The following is a 19,804-nucleotide window of genomic DNA, read 5'->3' on the forward strand; positions in this document are numbered from 1 at the left end:
ATAGGTTCAATTTTTGGTGAAATCTCATTTTGCCCCAACCACCCCCTGGCGCCCAGGGGGTGTGGCACAACGGGGGAATACGAAATTTCGCTCTATTTCATCCATAGATTCAATTTCACGAAGAATCTTATTTTGCCCCGACCACACCCCCTGGCGCCCAGGGGGTGTGGTCCGATTCCCCCCAAAAGTTGATAGGATCCTCCCCCTAGGGTCATATGTATGATGGCGAAAACCGATTTCGATTATGTCAATCCGTTCTCTTGGTATCCTGCTGACAGACAGACAGAGGACAAAGTCTTCGCATAAAGTAGCTGAAGCTACTTAATAAAGACTTCGACAAGGTTGTGTTTCTAAACATGGTCGATATTAATTCGCATGACAGACAAGCGAGTGACAAATGCATGAAACATTGTGGTCTCATCAGCCCATTCCTTTAGATCCATGCACCCAGCCTATATATTTAGTTTACATATTCGTATGTACATATATTTATGCGAATGTGGTGTCAATATTATATCTAACGCTGTTATTATGCAGCACAATTACGGTGTGCTGAATTTATTGCAATAGAATAGGATAGCATACAATTTGTGTATCATATGTAAGACCACAGCGTATATTTGATTTTAACAAGTGTATGCTGACGAATTTGTTAACCATAAAAACATGATGGTAAAGTATTAAACTTGAGAAGCACTACTACTATGATTTGCATGCGTCTTCATGGAATTGCACAAGCTCCACAACTATATATTTGTAACCTGGAAAGCAGCAACTTGGTGTGTTCTCGATTTTTAGACTTCTTCCGAGTTGTGTATTGGACTCATCATGCCACAGTCGTCCTTACAAATTTTGACCAGAGTGGACTAAAATGTATGTACCAAAGGTGAGCAGACAATAGAATTCTAATGTTTTGCAGAAAATATGTAACTTACCAAGAGAATCACTCCGATAACCACAAAGCACATGATTAACCAGATACCCATTTTTATATTTAAAAAACGTGGTGCAGTTGAAGGAAGGATGTCAGCATACGTCAGACTGGACAATTCAGCTACGATCTTGAGCGAGAGTGAATAGTAATGGTGATTGGAGAACAAAATGCGACTGTCCGATTTTATGCATCCACAAGTAATCAAAAGAACAGCAAATATGTATGTGGCAGGCTAATTCGTCTATTGTTTTCCATGCATGAATAAATTACTTCCTATAGGAAGTAATTTATTCATGCATGGAAAACAATATTTGCTATAGCAAATATTAGACGCTAGATATTAATTTGGTCAAATAATGCACATATTACACATATGTAAGCATGAGAGCAGGAACGCAACATGTAATCTCACATCAGAATCGACATCGATATCGACATCAAGTTTTATTTATCGACTACCACAATATAGTTTTGCTTACTGAACAATAATTTTCCTCTCATTTTTTCTGCTCTACAAACAATCATTCGACATCACTCATCAAACACACAAGTTAATTTTTAGGCTGGATTGCGGAAATTCTTCCCTGCATATTTTGCGGAAGCACCCATTTCCTCCTCGATACGGAGAATCTGGTTATACTTGGCAAGTCGCTCGGAACGGCAAGGAGCTCCAGTTTTGATCTGTACACAAAACGTTCGCGTTATTATTTGCATGGAGCAGGTAGATTAAAATATTAGCTTACTTGTCCAGTTCCAAGACCAACGACAAGATCGGCAATGAACGTATCTTCAGTTTCTCCTGAGCGATGAGACACCACTAGAAATTAAAAATTTGAATTAATTTTAGCATTCTGTCGCAAATAAGCACAGCCAAACTCTATGTAAATGAACGTACTGGTTCCCCATCCGTTCTTCTTGGCAAGCAAATTAGCATCAATAGCTTCGGACACAGACCCGATCTGGTTGACTTTGAGCAACAGACAGTTGCACGCTTTCTTCTCTACGGCAGTAGCAATTCGTTTGGGGTTTGTAACTGTCAAATCATCACCAACAATCTGCAAAAATAGATATAAACGTGTGCTTACAAATAACTGCAATATTAAAGTTGTGGAAATAATGGTGCCGTATTTATTTACTTGGATAGGAGTGCTGCCTGTAATAGCAGTCCAGGCCTCCCAATCATCTTGATCAAAAGCTAAATTCGGAGCGGATACCCAAGAATATTAGAGGATGGACAATGTGATGACTAATTTGACTCATTTTGCGTATGGTACGTACGATCTTCAATTGAAACAATTGGAAATTCTTTGACCCACTCGAGGTACATGTTGCGAAGCAGTTCTCCACTCAACCACTGGCTGGCGTCAGAATTGGGGTTCTTAAAGTCCAAGTCGTACTTCTTATCTCTAACACATCATATTTTGCGTTATATTATTGAGTTATATTTTCAGCACAATAAAAGTTTTGGCTCACTTGTTGAAAAATTCGGATGCGGCGACATCCATTCCAATTTCAATCTTACCAGTGTAGCCAGCCTTGGAAATGGCTTCCTGAATCAACACCAAAGCATCCTTGTTGTTCAAAATGTTAGGAGCAAAGCCACCCTCGTCGCCCACGGAGGTAGCGTCAAGTCCAAAACGACCCTTTATGACATTTTTCAAGTGATGATACACCTCGGAGCCTGTAAATATAATTTCAAGGATTACAAAAATAATGCAAAATTCAGAGAATACAGAGAACACTAAGATTGTATATAGTGCGTACCCATTTTCATCGCCTCGGTAAAATTGGAGGCACCAGTTGGAAGAATCATGAACTCCTGCATGGCTAACTTATTTCCAGCATGAGAACCTCCATTGATAACGTTGAAGGCTGGGACTGGAAGAATAATTGTGGTTCCGGCCAGTTCGGAAATGTACCTGCGCAGAGTAAGCTTAAAATTAGCCCACATCTAGAATAAACTCGTTACACCTGTTGGCATTATGAGGAGAAATGGAGACGACGTACTTGTACAAGGGAACTCCCTTCTCAGCCGCTCCGGCTCGGCACACTGCCATCGACACACCCAAAATGGCATTAGCCCCCAACTTGTCCTTGTTCTCGGTCCCATCCAACTTCAACATGAAGTCGTCAATATCTCGTTGTTTCGTGATATCAAAGTTCTGCAAACATGTTGTGAAAAATCACGCATTCATTCATGTTGGTAAGGTCTTTCAAGTAATTACCCTCAGGTTGAGTAACTCACCTGTCCCAACAATGCTGGGGCAATGGAGTTGTTAATGTTGTCCACCGCCTTGGACACACCCTTCCCATGATAGTTGGCCTTATCGTTATCCCTGAGCTCGAGAGCCTCATAAATTCCGGTTGACGCCCCTGAGGGGACAGCCGCTCTGAAGAGACCTTTGTCCGTGACCAGGTCCACCTCCACGGTCGGGTTGCCCCTGGAGTCAAAGATTTGACGAGCTTTAATCGACTTGATCGGCATTGTCGCTATTGTCCGGGGTTTGAAAGCTGCAAAAGAGTGTTTTTGGAAAGCTCTTCGAGATATCGACAAAGTCCAACTAATAATCAACATCGCAACAAAAACATGATTATTAATTTATTAGTGCTGTGATATTACAATAAGACTACAGATTTTAATGCATTTGTTAATTATTTATTCGTGGCTAAGATGTTCATGAGCCGGTAAGGTAATTGACACTACAAAAATATAGATAAGAAGAGTTTATCTCTAACTCAAAAAGACCGTGCAAGTTTTTTGTGGCATCTAATTCTGGATTTTTGTCTAACTTGTTGCAAATTTTGAGGAAGTATTAATTAAAATAATGAAAGAAATCTAATGAGAATGACTTACCGTGTGCACTGCTGCTGCTTGAGAGAAGAAGAAAGTAGTGGAACAACTCCCAAATGAACGAGATAACCTTGACTCTGGCCCATGCACTCACTCTCCGACCGAACCACCACCGCCACACGGGACCAATCTCCAGCAGATATTACTATTTTGTAGAGGACGAATCTGCACGACGCTCCCGAATGCAAACATACTCAAAACATTTGCGTGCGTGACATTCACATGCCAATCTGCTTGCCATTTATTCTACACCAAACCACAACTAAAACTGGCACCACACGAGGAGGATGTAGCAAAAGTGGAAGCGAAAGTTATTGAGATTTGTGGTGTTGTATCATTATTGGATTTAATGTATGATGATAATGGATGTACGCCACCACTAATATTACTCGCGACCATTTAATCCAATGGCAAACGTGACCTTCTCATCCCCTCCTTGGTTCTATTAATGGTTGTTCTTTTATTTTTTTAGCTAGTTGTTGCTTCCGTCCTATAGTTTTTGCTCAATAAAATATTTCATTTTATTCATGCTCTCACTGTGAAAACTGATGCACCGAAACTCGTCGAGGAGAAATACCCGGGTATTTTCACGAGAAAAACTTGTTTACATTTGACAGATGAGCTAGTTTACACGAGAAAATCATCATGAGGGAATTTGTAAAATTGTTGATCTCATCTTCGGAGAAAGCTGCAAATATTGCGAGAATAATTCGGAATGATGACAAGCTTTTTCGTCTTCTCGTGGAGGAAAAGCAGGTCGGGGAAAAGAATGTGAGATTCGTCCAGGATTTCAAAACCTTGGGGGACGTCCTTATTCAGGAGAGTTTGAGATGGGAGATTTCCAAAAAGGTGAGGAACTGATTAACTAAAAGTCACTCAATTAACGCCTCAAACAATGTATATATTTATTATTTATTTGTAGTACCCGGAAATGGCGAACAACATTTTTGGAGAAGAAAACAACACTTTCACGAACGGTTTGGGAGAAGTTGTCACCGTCCGGGTTGAGAGCGAGGTGAAGGAAACTGCACAATTACTGACCAAGGTGATGGGTGGCGGTGGTGGCGACACGCCCAACTTGGCTGCCCTCACTCTGGCTGAGGAGATTCATAGAAATGTTGGCAATGCTGGTGACGAAGACGAGAGTTGTAAAGGACTTGAAGAGGACATACCCGAGGATGGTGTCATTAGTGACTATGCAGACGTAGGCATATGGATTGACCCCATAGGTGAACGCATGCACGATACTCGATTTATCTGACTAATCTATTTATCTACAAATTAATAATTTTCAACGCAATTTAGATGCCACAAACGAGTACATCAAGGGGTCACCACTTGCCCCGAATAGTTCTACTGGTCAAGAGGATAAAGTCGAGAAAGGAGGACTTCCCTGTGTGACCGTTCTCATCGGAGCTTTCCACCTTCACTCTGGCAAACCCATCGTGGGCGTCATCAACCAGCCATTTCACACCCTCTCCAGCGACAACAAGTATTTCTTCATAGATACTTCACATTTCAAGATTTTGTAACAATTTACTTAAACCTTATTTGGTTGGGCAGGTGGAGTGGGCGCACCTTTTGGGGAACGAGTCATCCCTCGTGTTCAAAGTCGAGCAGGAATATTCCCCCAAAGCAGTCACACCGCCGCCCATCCTTGATCTTGAGTTCGTCCGAGGACGCCGCTCTGAAGGCGAAGCTGGGGAAGGACTTCGATTTAGTAACCGCTCCTGGAGCAGGTTACAAACTACTCGCCGTGATTCTGGGTCTGACTGACGCGTACATTTTGTCAAAGGACACCACTCATTTTTGGGACAGTTGTGGCCCTCACTCCATTCTGCACGGGTTGGGCGGTGGGATCGTCAACTTTCACCAACTCCTTGCACTCGACCAAGTCGAAGAACTCCCACAGATTTCATACTCAGTGGATAATGAGGTCGCCAAAAGGGCCCATTTCGCCAATTTGGGTGGCATCGTTGCATTCCGGGACATTGAGACTCTAACCCTTTTACGGAAATGTTTAAAATAGCCGTATACATAATTACGCCATTTTACAAATAATTTATGCAAATACATTCCATTGCTGCACATAAAGAAACTGTCGAAGAAAAAAAATCTCCAAAACGCTTCGCACTCATCATCATCGTGGGAGAAATGAGTGGGCATCAAGTGAATCCCACGATAGCGTACCTTATTTGCATACCCATGGACACTTTATAGTCATCGCCAAGTCGGTCACAGCGGAATAATTAATCACAACTTGAATATATGCAAGGTTGGGGTTGATCCTTGTATGCAGATCACCTTCATTGATGATGCGTCGATAACTGATTCGAATTTGAGTGAACCATTCCTGTGTGTGTGTGGCTGTGAGAAAGAGAACACAGTCGGTATTTAAGCTACGTAAGGCTGCATGGGTCGGGTATTTAAAACCCGATGGGAATTTTATTGAGGAAGGAAGGAAGCAACAGGCGAACGAACAACGCTCATTTTTTGATGCGCTGCTGATTACCCAACCTGCAGGAGAGCTTTTGTGTCCTCTGATGATAAAGGACAACATTATTCAAATTCCAAATTACTCCTTTCATCAAGCCTTATTATTATCATTACAGGCGCTGTTGGGCAGGTTGTGTGTCCCCGCAGGAAGGTCCAAACAGCAACAATCATCACATATGTACTTGCAGATCAAGGCGTTGTTGGATGCAGGGAAATGCAAATGCTTGAGCTCATCAAGGGCTGGAGCGGAGTCTAATAAGGAAGGAAAAGGGCCAACCGACGGACGGGGTCTCAAAGGAAGAGAGCTTTTCGTCTCCTCAATGCAAAGCCCCAAACCTCAACTAATCGAAGCGAATCAATAGTTTCTTTTTATCAGTCACATCATCCCCCCTCTCTCTCTCGCACATCTACATATGCAGATGCAGGCAGATGGACAACGTTCATTCTGCTTCATTCCAGTGTTATCAAGCAGGCAGAAGAAGATGCAGATGCTCCTTAATTGTTGGTCCTTGTGTGATAGGAGAGAAAGAAGGATGGATTCATTCAGCTCTGTAAAGGGTGAGAGAAGCAGGACTGCAACTTGTAAATGTTCTCCGCCTCAAGTGCAGTCCATGTTCCTGTCGAGCCTGAAAGGGAAAGGAGAGACTGAAGGGTTATTCATGATGGGATGATTTTGATGTAAATCAGATTCAGAGCACAAAAACGGATGAAAAGAGATGCATCGCACTTTTACTTTTATTTCGGGGATGCACATCCACACGTTACTTTTTTGACAGGTAACAGGTATATGCTCGGGCTCATTTCCATATTTCTCCATCTACCACCACTGCATGGCCACCAATCGAACCAACTAATGAGCACAGAATATATTATTACGTGGTCCGTGTGTGTCGCTCTTCATGGTTTTTGCACATTGGACTTCTTCTAAATAGCATTGACTTTTTCTCATAAATTACTCTCAATTTTCCAATGTTCAACCAAACCCAATTTATTATTGTGAAATGAAAGAGAATTCTCCGTAGTGAAAACGGTGGTGATAATGAGCATCATTGTACCGTCGGAGAGAATACAGTGTACGAACTGGGAAAGAATTAATAAGAGAGAGCCCTTGGCCTTATCGAACGGATTGGATTTCCCATTGTCCACAAGGAAGGATGCCTCTCATTGAATATGGATGATGATGGTGGTTACAGGTCTTCCTCGTCCCTTGGCCCAACCCTTCGTGCTCCTTCGTCTTCGCATTCATACATATGCATCGCCGTCTCTCTTTTTCATATGTGCATGTCCTACTGCATATTATGTAAAAGCAACGCTCACCCCTTTGTTGTGTGAAATGTATGTGCAGCAGCAGCGAGATGAAATTGCACTACATTGGAATCCCATTTGTCGTGTCTCTTTTGATTGGAGAAAGCGTAACGGTCGAAATCTCAGAAATGAGATACTTTTTATTCCGCTCTTTTTATTATGGAAAGAACTCTGTCATTTTGAATAGACGACGAAGAAGAAATAATAATAAACTAATCCAGAGCAGACTGGATTTTTTAAGGAAGGGGCGAATTAGTTACAACTTACTCTTCTACTCCTCTCCCGTGAATAATTGAGTTTTCAATGGAAAATGCCATTCAATAATGGAATGATAATGTGTGCATAGATTTACATTCAAGTGACATGCAGATGTTCCAACTGTCCAATAATCAACGGCACAAAATATCGAAATTCGTGAAATCCTGCGCTATAAAATCTGGACTATGGTAATCGCGTGTGATTCCAGATTGCAATACGATCTGGATAAATGTGGACGACGCTAATGCCCAGCGTCACAGCCACCATGTGAGTAAGAAGGGAAGACGATGAAAATGGAACAAGTGGACTAAAGTCCTCTTTTCCCAAGTCCCATTTTTTCCATTTAACGGAACCATTACAGGTGTAAAGTGGGGAAAATTGAACCTTTTTTAAGCGATATTGGTGGACATTAGAGTAGAAATGCTCTCCTCTGAAAGTATGCATGTAACAAGTAAACGTTTCTTTAACGGGGGCAGGGTTATGTGCAGCAAATAAAATAAAACATCCATCCACAAGTGTAATGCATTGCATTACATGATTACAATCTGCGATAAGTCTGCAATTCGGATGGGATATCGACATGTAGCGTGTAGTATTCGTGGTTTTGGTGGATGTATCGACTATCGAGGAGAGATCAAGCCATTGAGACGACGACGATATTGTTGTGTGAAGCAATCCTTTCACTTTCCATCCCATTTTATTTATTCCGCAGAGAGAGAAAAGCCCGGATGTTGCGTATAAAATTTTCAAATGGTCTCGCACTTTGTTGATGTTAGCAATTCAGGAAACTCCATTCCATTAGTTTCCCAAAATCCTTGAGATAGCGTGAGGAGGACGGATCGAGTCCCTTGTTCGAGTTTAAAAAGCAAATGGATTGAGATGGAAATAAAGATGGAGAGTGAGCATATTTAGCAGCAACAGAGTGAAATTCGAGAGATGTGTGTAAACTCGGATCAATTGCTCAATCTCATGAATCAGAGAACTTGTAAAGTTTTCTCAATCTCAGGTTTTAGCTAATTATCATTTCTTTTGTGCTCCTCGTCCCTTCAAGAATCGCGTGGGAAGGGAAGTGTCCAATTCTGATGAACTTACGGGGACTTGGTTTTGTAAGCAAAATAGAGAGATTTAATATAAAAGGATGACATCGGATCGGCAAATCTGTCGATATCTATATCTACATACGTGTGACCAAAGTTTCTCGTTTCTAAAAATATTATAAATTCAGTAGCGATCGCCTATTATTCAATTAAATTAATAACGCTCAATAAAATTCGGTGGAAACATGATCCGTTAAATTTTACGACTTAAAAATGAAACACTGATCCGATTTGCATAAAAAGAATAATGTGATGGACGCTGTTGGGGCGAGGAGGAGACGCTGTTGTCCGTCCAGTCTGCAATTTATCTCTGGCGGATGACAAAAGGAGAAGTGAAAATGATAATGACTTTGGATTCGTATGATGACGATGATTGTTGTTGTTGTGTGTGCGGTGATTGAGCATTTGTGCGAAGGTCTGGTGGTGCCTGGAGGGGCGGCCAAGTAACGTTAGACAGACGAATGGCACCCTTTTGTTCTCGCTAATGCTGCTGCGTTCCATTCCATCAGTTTCATTCCATTCACCACCAAACCAACCAGCCGAATTTTCACCAACTCACCTCTGTCCACAGGAAATCAATGTAATAACTGGTGCATTTTGCTGCCAAAATGAAATGCTGTTAATGTGCATGCAGTGATGCATATAGGTCGAGAAGAGACCAGTAGTGCCCTGTATGTGTACTTGCTTGGAGCTCATTTCCCTCTTTGGTGGCGAGGACAAAGAGATGCTTCGTAACTTCACACAGCCTTGTTCTGCTACACTAATGGGAATGCTGCAGTTATGCTTATTCCGCGACTCGATGCTCTTTTGAAACCTTTGAAATGGAGATGAATAGAAATCCAGCTGCCCTTCATGCTGAAGATTTATGACATTTACTCCATTCTGTTTATTCGCTGTCTCCAACCGACGACGACGGGGCTCTCACTTATGCAACCAACGCTGTACGACTCCGAAAGTCACCACGACACAGTCCAAATGCATAAAAATTAACGAGGATTCAATATGTTTGTTATTTGCTTGGAACAAATCTCACACATTTGTTCCTGTTTTATGGTAAAAATGGCTGAAAAACTGGGACACGCAACTGGGAATCTTGTTCCTGGTCGAGGTGGGTACACGGACTGTAATAACGAAATTGTTTAGAAATGGGATTATGTAGGACATTATTAATTGAATTCGTGGCGATGATGATGATATTTGACCCAGATCGAACCCATCCCCGAGAAAAAAAGTGTCCATTTATTTATTTATTTATTATTCGCAACATTTTTTATTGTATCACTTTAAATGATTACAAACAGCTCAGGTTTAAAACCAACTATAACAAAATTATGGCATCACAATTTAACATAATTTTTAACAAATAATTCCTAACCAGTAATAAAATAAATCACAATAATAATATAAATTTATTTGAGTATACAAACTAAAACTATGTAACAATAATTGAACCACGATAAAAATAAGAGTACATAATTAAGTAGCAGGTAAACGTATACATTGAAATTATTATCCGACAGCTCATTCATGATGCATCGTGATGATAACGTAATAATAATATTTGCATACTCTTTGCGTAACTAATTTGTGTTTTGTAAATGAATATATTGAGCAGGGTGAGGTGTGGTTGAAAGTAAGGTAAATCATTGCTTTGTACCTACTGCTGAATTATCAATAAGCGTTTTTGTGTAATAATCATGCATTTTTAACAACGAGTACTAGTTGTACCTATTTTGGCGGAAGTATAACAAGAATTTTTCTACATCTAATTATTTAAATATTACTAATTAACTAATAAGCATGGAGCTTTCGAAAATGTCTTTCTCCAAAATCTCTTTTCTCTACGGAATGTGAAACATTTTGATCAAAAATTCTAGAATTATCACGACGCGGAAAAACGAGTTATTTTTTTCATACGATGAGACTCCTACTACGAGTTCTTTCCAAGTATATATTTACACACATCCTTAATTGCATTGCATGAATAATAATTTCGATCCAGCCAAGGAGAGGAATTATTAAGGTAATCGTAGTAGTTTATGTACAGTGTTTTCACTGATCAAGTGATTTCATTATTGTTTTATAATATTGCTATAGATTAGCATTGTGATCATTATTGGATCAAATGGATAAGCACATTGAGAGGAACTTTCGAGTTGCAATGTTTGTCTTGTTAACATTATTGCCAACGTTGAGTGTATTTTACTTATGTAAATTGTCTCCACTTAAATATCAGTAAGTTAGCTGGATATATTATAAAATTGACTTTGTACACGAGGCGTGCATAATTAATTTGTAGTGCATACTTTGCATTTATGCATAAGTTCGTTAAAAACTCGATCATTGCAATAAACTCTATACTTTTCTAAGCAGAAGAACAATATTGAGTAGTGCCAACTAACTAATAGTAATATTTTGTGTGATTATGAGTGAGAGGAACTTTCGTTGACATGAGAGACCCAAAAGGTCGTCTCATTTCATTGTCTTTCATCGATATCGTTACGATCCGACTGTTTAAGTCGTCGGGAATTTTATACTCTAAAAATTTACATGATAATAAATTTTTGCATTTTTGTTTTCAATGTACACACTTTGCATTCTCCTAAATGGAGTACGTTTGAGGGAGCCGAGCATAAATGTGTAGAAGCGTAAATTCATAATTTATTGCTTATTGCTTAACATAGGGAGCCTGCACCTGGACTTTTTCGATCTACGTACGCGGCCGGCCATCTTCACGGAGGAACGCCACGAACGTATTTAGTACTAAAAAAGGGTTGAATGCTGCTAAAAGTGGCCGAGAGAAAGAGGGTGCAGGACATTAAATAAAATATATATTTGCATCATTCAAAAATAAATGGAATGAAAACTACGGTCGTCTTTTTGTACAATACAATTACACTTTTGAATTTAATTTCATTACAGGCGCTGCTGTAAAATAATAAATTTGTGTGTGTGTCTGAGCGAGTGTGGAAAAAGGACTGGGTTAAAAATCTAGTTTTTTTTTCAACTCGACTGGAACAAACTGACATGACATGACCTGTTTCTTTCTCTTTATAGCTTTGCTGGCTCACGGCAATTATAAGGATGGCTAAACGCCAAAGTATTTATTTATGTGTCCACCCATGTAGAAGCTATGGCGAGGTTTGATTACAGAGACTGGCTGCATGTTGTGGGGATGGAGCATGTAGGAAAAAAGTGAGTGGCGATATATGTATCGACAAGTTCAGATCCAAATTCCACACTAATTCAATAATTTGCTAATAAATGGCATCATTTTGTGAAGTAAGTCTCATGTTGGGAATAATTACACGTTTGAGTCATGGCACTCTTACTTTATGTAAATTATGAAATAGTAAAATCACCTGCTCTCCCTCTCCTCTCATCATCTTAGCACTGAATACTGTCATTATTTTACGCAATGATGCTCCTGCTGCTCCTACGGCTGCACTATTACCGATTATTTTATTATGGCAACTGAGAATTCACATGGAATGAATTTAAGAAGAAGGAACGAGTTGTTGGACTCGAGGGGAACAAAATTACTCACTAATTCCTCTCCCAAAAGCCACAACCAACTACGTAAATACTGCTTCCTCCATCATTCTCACACATTTGTGACATTTGACTGACTAATAAAATGTTTGGGAAATTGTGTTCTAAGTGGTGGCGATTAGAATAAGTCAGAAGAGAGAAAGAGAGAAGGAGATGAAATAATGATGGCTATACTCACAATTGTCTCGCATTATTACAAATCCTGCTCCTCCTGTTGCTCCTTGTGCATGGTGGCCTTGTGGCTGAGTAGAGGGGAGCAGAGGCCCTGGGACGACGACGATAATTAGTATTATAAATAATTATAAGCTCAATGGATAATAATAATGCAGAAAATAACTATAAAATTTAACAATTAGGCGATGCGTTAATTAGAAGAAACATTGTTGTTGTTGCTGCTGATGGCTTTTTTGCGGTGAGTTTCGCCATGCTTGGTCATGTGGTCTTTTCGGATGAAACCCTTGCCACAGTTTTCAAAGGGGCAGACGAAGGGTCGATCGCCCGAGTGGAGGAGCCGATGTCTGTTCAGATCTGTCTTATGATTAAATTGCTTGGGACACAGTTCACATTTGTAGGGTTTGTCGGAACCATGTTTCGCGACGTGTTCGGAAAGGGCGTCTTGCTCAGGAAACCTTTTTCCGCATGTTGGACACTTGTAGAGCTGGCCGCCTGACTGACTATTGGAATGTTGTTGCTTGAAATGTTGCTTAAAATAGCAACTGTGGAAAAATAAACAAAAAATAAGGAATTAGCACACATGCACATCATCACCAACTATCCGCCCCACCCGAACACCTAGCCGTACACCCCTACCTGCGATTAAATGTCTTAGAACAGAGAGGGCATTCATGTACCTCGGGTTTGCGATGGTGACCTCCGCCGCCGCCGTTCGACGATGAAACTCCTGCTCCCACAGGCGCCCCCTCATCCGAACCGGAAGGCGAAGACCCATCCATCAACATGCCGTCCAAACTGCCATCACTCCCCTCCGACCGCGACCCAGTGCCACCTCCGTTGTAGGGCGAATGACGAGGATCCCCTTCCCCATTGTCTCGCTCAAAGGACGACTCATGTTGCCCCGAATTGTTGGCATTGTTGTTGTTGCTGTTGTGTGGGGACGTGTTGGGTTGTTGTTGTATCCCCACGACCACTCCCGGATGCTGGTTGTACGGGGGTGTCACCCTGTTCTGGAAGCTGTTGGGGTCCATGCTGGCGTCATAGTGGGACATGCCCACGGAGCTGAACGGGGGGAGTGGACCGTTGTTCTCGCCAGATTCTCCAGAACTGTTGTGGCTCCTGGGCTGAGGATGGAACCCGTTGCTGTTGTACGAGGAGGGTGCGGAGGATGCTGGCGGATGGGGGACAAAGTCAACAACGTAGCTGCCTGGGTTGTTGGTGGGGGCGGCGGAGGGTGGCGTTGGGTAAGGAGTGAGGTGAGGGCTGTGGTGTTGCTGTTGTTGGTGGGGAGGGAGGAGGAGGTGGTGATGTGGGGGGACGCCGTAAGGAAGCTGCTGGTAGTTGTTGAAGGGGTGGTGGTTGCCATTGTTGGGTGAGACGGAGGAGGAGGTTGGTGGGCGGAAGGGCTTCAGCAAGTCGCCATCGCTGTTGTTCGTGGTCGTCACGGGCTGCATAATGTCGTGATGGTGGGGACCACTGCCACCGTACATGAGAGAGTTGTTGTTGGTCTGCTCCTTCTTTATCGACATCTCATCCACCGCCATCATCATGTTGTTGTCGTTGTCGTTGTTGTTGGGGTTCAGGTTCATTCTGGCTTTCTTGGGCTGTTTTGGAGTCTTGGGTTCGGTGGAGGAGGATTTGGCTCCCTTCTTCTTCGGCTGCTGTTTGAACAGCTCTTCCGCATTGTCGCCCAGTTGCTTCATCGAGTTCTGTAGGAGAAAGCAAAAAAAAGAGGTGAAATGAGGGCATGAGATTGTGGGGAAATTGAGACAACGACGCTGCCTGACTCTACTTCTTGTAAGGATATGTGCGAAGACAGGATCGGGTGAGATGAAAAACCCGGGTGCATTTATTGTGGAGAATGAGATAAGTGGTGCTTACCTTGTGCAACGTGGTGCCGTAATGTCGTTTCAAGTGACCGCTGCTGGTGAACCACTTGTTGCAGGCGGGGCAGTTGTAGGTCTTGGGTCGTTTGCACTCTCCTCCTTTCCACCCCTTGGACTTGACTGGCGGAGTTTGCCCATTCTTGCCGGAACCTTCCAGCGGAGACCGTTGACCCTTCGGTGCACCGGGTGGAGAGACTTTCTCCCGCTTAATTGTCGCACCACCACTACCACCACCGCTGGATGGCTGCTGCTGCTGCTGTGGAGGAGGATATGGGGACTGGTGTCCAAAGGGGACCAGGCCACCGTTTGACCCTCCGTGTTGATGTTGCTGGTGTGAGAAGCCCTGTTCACTGGACGTGGGGGGAGCAGCGTAGTTGGGGTTCTCCATCCTCACGACTTCAAACGTAGCTCCAGGTGGGAGGAGCCCATTATTCGTGGGTGGCGCACTTGCACTCGTCACTGGCAGTGGTGGGGGGCCATTGTAGAACGGATTTCCTGGTGGTGGTTCCAACGTGTAGCCAGCAGCAGGACTAAATCTGCTGGGATTAAAGTGATGATCTCCTGCTCCTCCTGGCCACCCGTTTGGTTGTGATGCTGGATGGCCTGGTGGGGGCAGTGGGGGCAGCAAGTGGGGCAGATACGGTCGGTGGAAAAACTGCTGCTGTTGTTGTTGCTGCTGTTGCTGCTGGTGTTGATAAATGTGTACTTTGTGAGAATCAAGGTCAAGGATTTCTGCGGATTCACGGGCAGCTTGTTGTTGCTGTTGTTGAAGGTGAGACTGATGCTGGTCACCACTGCTGGGTGGACCCCCAGCAGATGCCCCAGGATGGTTGGGGGAGAAGATGAGGGAAGGATGCCCACCACCGCTGGACAAACTTTGGGGGTGGCCGAAGTTGGTGTGGAAGGGTTCGTACATTATTGGGGCGACTCCGCTGACTAAGGATTCAACAGGTGGTTGTTGAGACAGGATAAAACCGGAAGAAGAACCACTGCTGGGGGTGGATCGATATGTGGGTGTGGTTGGAGACGCCTGCATGTGCTGGTCTCCCGTGTTGTTGTTGTACAATGGGGGCAAGTAGTGGGCTTCGGCGGGGTGGTAATACTGACTGGAGGAGGACGACGACTCCACGGACGAGTTATCCGAGCGACTTATGTCTCTTTTGTTGGGCGAAGGAGACGACGGGTTAGCCTGGACAACAATTAAAGGCAACATCATCAGTTAAAGCTGTCCAAACTAATGCATCTCTTTTGGCAATTTACAATAGCTTAAATTTTGCAAGTAATTGCCAAATGCGAGATTGGTGCAAAATAGGGAATGGATAACTTACGTAGTTGGATCCGCTGGTGCTAGTGCTGCTGTTGCTGCTCTTGTCGAGGGCATCCTGGTTGGCCCATCGGGTGAGAAGGTTTTCCTTGTGGTAGCTGAGATGCACTTCGAGACTCGTGCTGCTCTCAAACATGACTTCGCAATCTTTGCAAAAGTGACCACCAGCTGCGGAGGGTTGGGGATGACCGGCGTGGTGGTGGTTGACCTGCTGGTTGGCAAAGGTGATGGGGGCGTTGGCGTAGAGGAGTTGGTTGGCTGACTGTTGGTGCTGATGGGAGAGGAGTGTAGCCATCGAGACCTCTCTTAACCCACTACGACGACTTTCTGCTGCTGCTTCTCTCCTATCTCGCTGGACCTGACCAAGTTCATTGGTGCACAAAAGCTGCAACCTTCAGTCAGTGGACACTGCACACTCGAATCTACTCGCCTATTATTTTACTCTAATAAATAAGTTCTGCTGCTGGTGCCACTCAAAAAAGCATCAACGTCACAAGCCGAGTAATTATTATCGACCACTGGCTGCACAAGTCTACTATCCAACCTGTGTAGCAATGCAAAGTAAGAATTACGAGGAAAACATGAATCACACTTTGTCTTGAGCCTGCTCTTCTTCTTGTCTTGATCAAAATTTAATTAGTCCGACCACTGACTTGATTATTTAATTAAAAAAAAAAACACTTGATTAATATTCACACACAAATTCTTGGGATGATAGGAGCACAATTCATTGAGTGGTGCATTTGCTCCAGTGCAGAAGTTGGTTGGTGGTGATTCGTAGGAGAGAGAGACCTTTTTCTTATGTGGTAGGAGCACTTGAATGCCACTGACTGCACTGGCCGACGACCCAGAGCGAGAGAGACCCTTCTGCTGCTGCTTTTTACGACGATATTTTCTGCCTTGTATAGTTTTCTCTTTCTTCGTATTCTATTAAAGTGGGCTGGAAACTGGCTTCAAATCGAACCTGTCTTCTTTTTCGAAATCTTTTTCACCAGAATTCTTGTGATTCATCCAAACTCTGTCTGACTGACCTGTCTCTCCTTAATAATTACTCTTCATCCCCATGTGCAGCATAGTTCTTGATGCACTTCACATTTGTTGTGCGACGCATGCAGTGGAGGACGCGCAACACAGGCGCCCGCCCCGGCTGCTGACCTCACTCACAGTCGAGGCCTGCAATGAGAAGAAGAATTAACATGGCGGAATTCAGCTACGATTTGCATGGTGTGCATAATTCCTCCGCTTCGTTGTGTGTTATGGATGGAGTGTTGACCAGCCAATAAATTTATGCATTTATGGAGGACCTAGTTCGCCATTCGCAATTTATGCCATATATAAATGTAGATCGCATTTAATTGTTGCATTTAAGGTGGGTATGCAGTAAGCAAAATAATTGTGCCCTGCTGGATGCGGTGGAATATTGTGGCGTTGTCGTTTTGAAAGTTTGTGTAGTAGGTATTGGATGGAAAAATGTATTGTTTTCCGAGTAAATATGTGTGTACGAGTTTTCAACACACACAATTCCGGCGTGAATGTGGGGAGCGAGAGAAAGAAAGCCAACCATCAGATTTCCCATGCATTCAATTTTGTGTAAATTCGAAATGCCAATCACATCGAGTGAGTGGGATCGTGAAGTGTCAGTCGGACTGGCTTTTAGTCACTTTGTCACAAAGGACACACAATGCATCCAAATTGATTCTCCAACTCGGCCGCCGCAAGTCAAACTCAAAATTTGCTTAAGAACAGGAAGGAATTCAAATTTCACTGAATATCTCCACCACCACTTGAGCCATAGCCACGGACAATGGTCCATGGTGTCTCATGCTCGTACGGTATGCAGCTCCTTCGTTCGTGATAACAATTCCTCCTCCAACAACTTCGATAACAGCCAACAAACGAACCCGACAGGCTAAAAAAAGTCTGTTTTCTTCCTCACTTATTGCCAAATTGAGACTATTTCTTCACCAACTGTCCCCAAAAAGTTGACATGCTCTCGCAATTCTCTCGCATATCCGATTATTCAGATTCACCAATTTCATTTTTGGCCAAAATTCCAAACCATTTCAATGTCAATTGTCAAGTGTCAATTTCTTGCCGTTCTCTCCATCGTCTGCCACTCTCTTATCCATAACATCAACATCTCATCCTCACACGTATGTCGATACATGCACGAAGCACCACCCCACCAACAAGCCTAGCTGCGATATATTTAACACATAATTCGATTCCTGTGAATTTCCAACCCAAAAACGGAATGGTGGGTTTGGATGTCGCAAGTCAATCACAATTGTGGAGTTTGAACATTATGAAATTTAAAGTGTATGCTCATACATACGACGACGCTTGGATTGACTGCATAACTATGTGCATCCAATGCCTGTCTGTATGTATATCGTAAAAAAATAAAAGAGAGGCAGAGCTGGTCGAATTCTGGATCCAATAAGTCCTCCAAACTGAACTCCAGTTTGTTTTATTGTGGCCATTAAAAAGTAACCCCTAAACGGAAAGGTGCGGAACAAAAAGTTCAGCAAACTCGATTCCTGGAACCATCCGGGTGTGTGGTGGGTGAAGTTGTGGGATTAAAATTAAAAATAATGCCACTCACCAATAATGGTTCGCATTGGAATAAAAACTCTTAAAGTGCATATATTAATAGAATGGCTTTTAAGGGTGGGTGGAATATGCATGTGCACTTCGTCTTGGTGGTGGTGGCGAAGGGATTAGCTGGAAGGACTGGAGACAAGCATGGCGTCAATGTCATGCACATACGTAGATATTTAGTTGGCAAATGTGGTGTGCTTAAAAAAGCTGAGAGAGACCAGTGTACAAGAAGAAGAAGACTTGTTCCAAGGAGACAAAGAGCCCTTGTATTCCAAGCTCAATATTATAATCGGACAGTTAAATAGCAACTTTCTGTCTTCTCATGCATGATGCTATATACATGAACTTCTTTGGCTTCGTTTCGTATGCCATGTTCACTGATCACCCACTCTTCTGAATGATATGCAGTTAGTTGAACCTGAATTTGAATTGGGAAAGCACTAAAGGCATATTTATTGCCACCCAGGACTATGCATCACTTGGTCCCCTGGTTGGTGCTACATGAAGGATAAATGCTACATGAAGGATAATTTTAAAATGTGTGCAATCTCACCGGAATACAAAATACGACGAGTCCCTTACTCTGCTGGTTATGCGGTTAATTATCAATTACCAATTTCTACGAGCAGTATCCTTCAGATATGATAATCAAACTTGCATATGAAGACGCAGACAGACAAAGACATGAAATATGTACAAACAGGGAATGCATGTTTTGAATATTTTGAATTATTAGAGTTATGTACATACCTTATCTATGGCTTATCCTTCCTTTATCTTCCCAATTTCACAATGACGTCTTTGTCACACTGGTAGTATTACATTAATTGCGATTCGTCTATAGTAATCACCACCAAGAAGAAAGCTCGATGAGTTTATAACAGTTTTTTGTTTGTTTTACTTTTATCACAAGTGCACGCGTCTCTGGAGTTTTATGCTGATTATACAAGTAGTAAGTACGAAATAGGAACTTTCGGTAGTTTTTGCTGATTGCTTTGCTTTCGGAGAAATTGTTCGGTTTTGAGGGGGGAAGATGGTGACTTAGTGAGTGAGAGGGCAGAGAGAAGTTCTGAAGGGGTCCTCCACGCCACGCTCAAAGGTTGCAGAGTGGAAGAAGGTTGGCGATCGAGTGAGTGAAAGAGTTTCAGGGTCCGCTCATCACCACCACCGAGAAGAAGAAGACCATGATACCAAGCCAGCCAGTGATCGGCAATCTCTTCAACAGTCCTCGCATGCATGCAGCAGGGACGGGGATGGGTTGGTGTGGTTGTTAATTTGTGAGGAAAATAACAGACTCAAGGTTCTCTCTTCTTCTTCCTTGTGCCG

At 42.8% G+C, this 19,804-nt stretch overlaps 3 protein-coding genes and 1 long non-coding RNA gene across 5 annotated transcripts; 2 read left to right on the plus strand and 2 right to left on the minus strand.

Annotated features, from left to right (window-relative positions):
- Positions 1–1,337: 1,337 nt before the first annotated feature.
- LOC110861505 (enolase) lies at positions 1,338–3,923 on the minus strand. Its single transcript, XM_022110631.2, has 10 exons — positions 3,789–3,923; positions 3,180–3,495; positions 2,942–3,096; positions 2,699–2,853; positions 2,408–2,615; positions 2,213–2,340; positions 2,071–2,129; positions 1,830–1,989; positions 1,678–1,751; positions 1,338–1,615 (listed from the first exon to the last, which is right to left on the minus strand). Exons 1-10 carry the CDS (start codon positions 3,869–3,871, stop codon positions 1,493–1,495), a joined length of 1,461 nt encoding a protein of 486 aa, XP_021966323.1. The 5' UTR covers positions 3,872–3,923; the 3' UTR covers positions 1,338–1,492.
- Positions 1,537–1,944, plus strand: LOC118433134. Its single transcript, XR_004833204.1, has 2 exons — positions 1,537–1,655; positions 1,782–1,944. It is a non-coding gene; the product is annotated as an uncharacterized LOC118433134 (long non-coding RNA).
- Positions 3,924–4,067: 144 nt separating the features above from the next.
- On the plus strand, positions 4,068–5,900 carry LOC110861442 (inositol polyphosphate 1-phosphatase). Its single transcript, XM_022110549.2, has 4 exons — positions 4,068–4,634; positions 4,708–5,014; positions 5,091–5,277; positions 5,349–5,900. The coding sequence occupies exons 1-4, from the start codon at positions 4,431–4,433 to the stop codon at positions 5,812–5,814; spliced, it is 1,164 nt and encodes a 387-aa protein (XP_021966241.1). The 5' UTR covers positions 4,068–4,430; the 3' UTR covers positions 5,815–5,900.
- A 4,287-nt stretch (positions 5,901–10,187) lies between these two features.
- Positions 10,188–19,646, minus strand: LOC110861463 (transcriptional regulator CRZ1). 2 transcript variants are annotated; one of them, XM_022110576.2, is made up of 5 exons: positions 19,229–19,646; positions 15,882–17,050; positions 14,549–15,742; positions 13,304–14,376; positions 10,188–13,209 (listed from the first exon to the last, which is right to left on the minus strand). In XM_022110576.2, exons 2-5 carry the CDS (start codon positions 16,170–16,172, stop codon positions 12,858–12,860), a joined length of 2,910 nt encoding a protein of 969 aa, XP_021966268.1. In that variant the 5' UTR covers positions 16,173–17,050; positions 19,229–19,646; the 3' UTR covers positions 10,188–12,857. The 2 variants fall into 2 exon arrangements, with proteins under 2 accessions (XP_021966268.1, XP_021966269.1); XM_022110577.2 differs by having other exon boundaries at positions 13,068–13,209; positions 13,345–14,376; positions 19,229–19,645.
- Between the last annotated feature and the right edge of the window lie 158 nt (positions 19,647–19,804).

Source organism: Folsomia candida, unplaced genomic scaffold (assembly GCF_002217175.1).
Source record: "Folsomia candida strain VU population unplaced genomic scaffold, ASM221717v1 Fcan01_Sc042, whole genome shotgun sequence".
Taxonomy (NCBI): domain Eukaryota; kingdom Metazoa; phylum Arthropoda; class Collembola; order Entomobryomorpha; family Isotomidae; genus Folsomia; species Folsomia candida.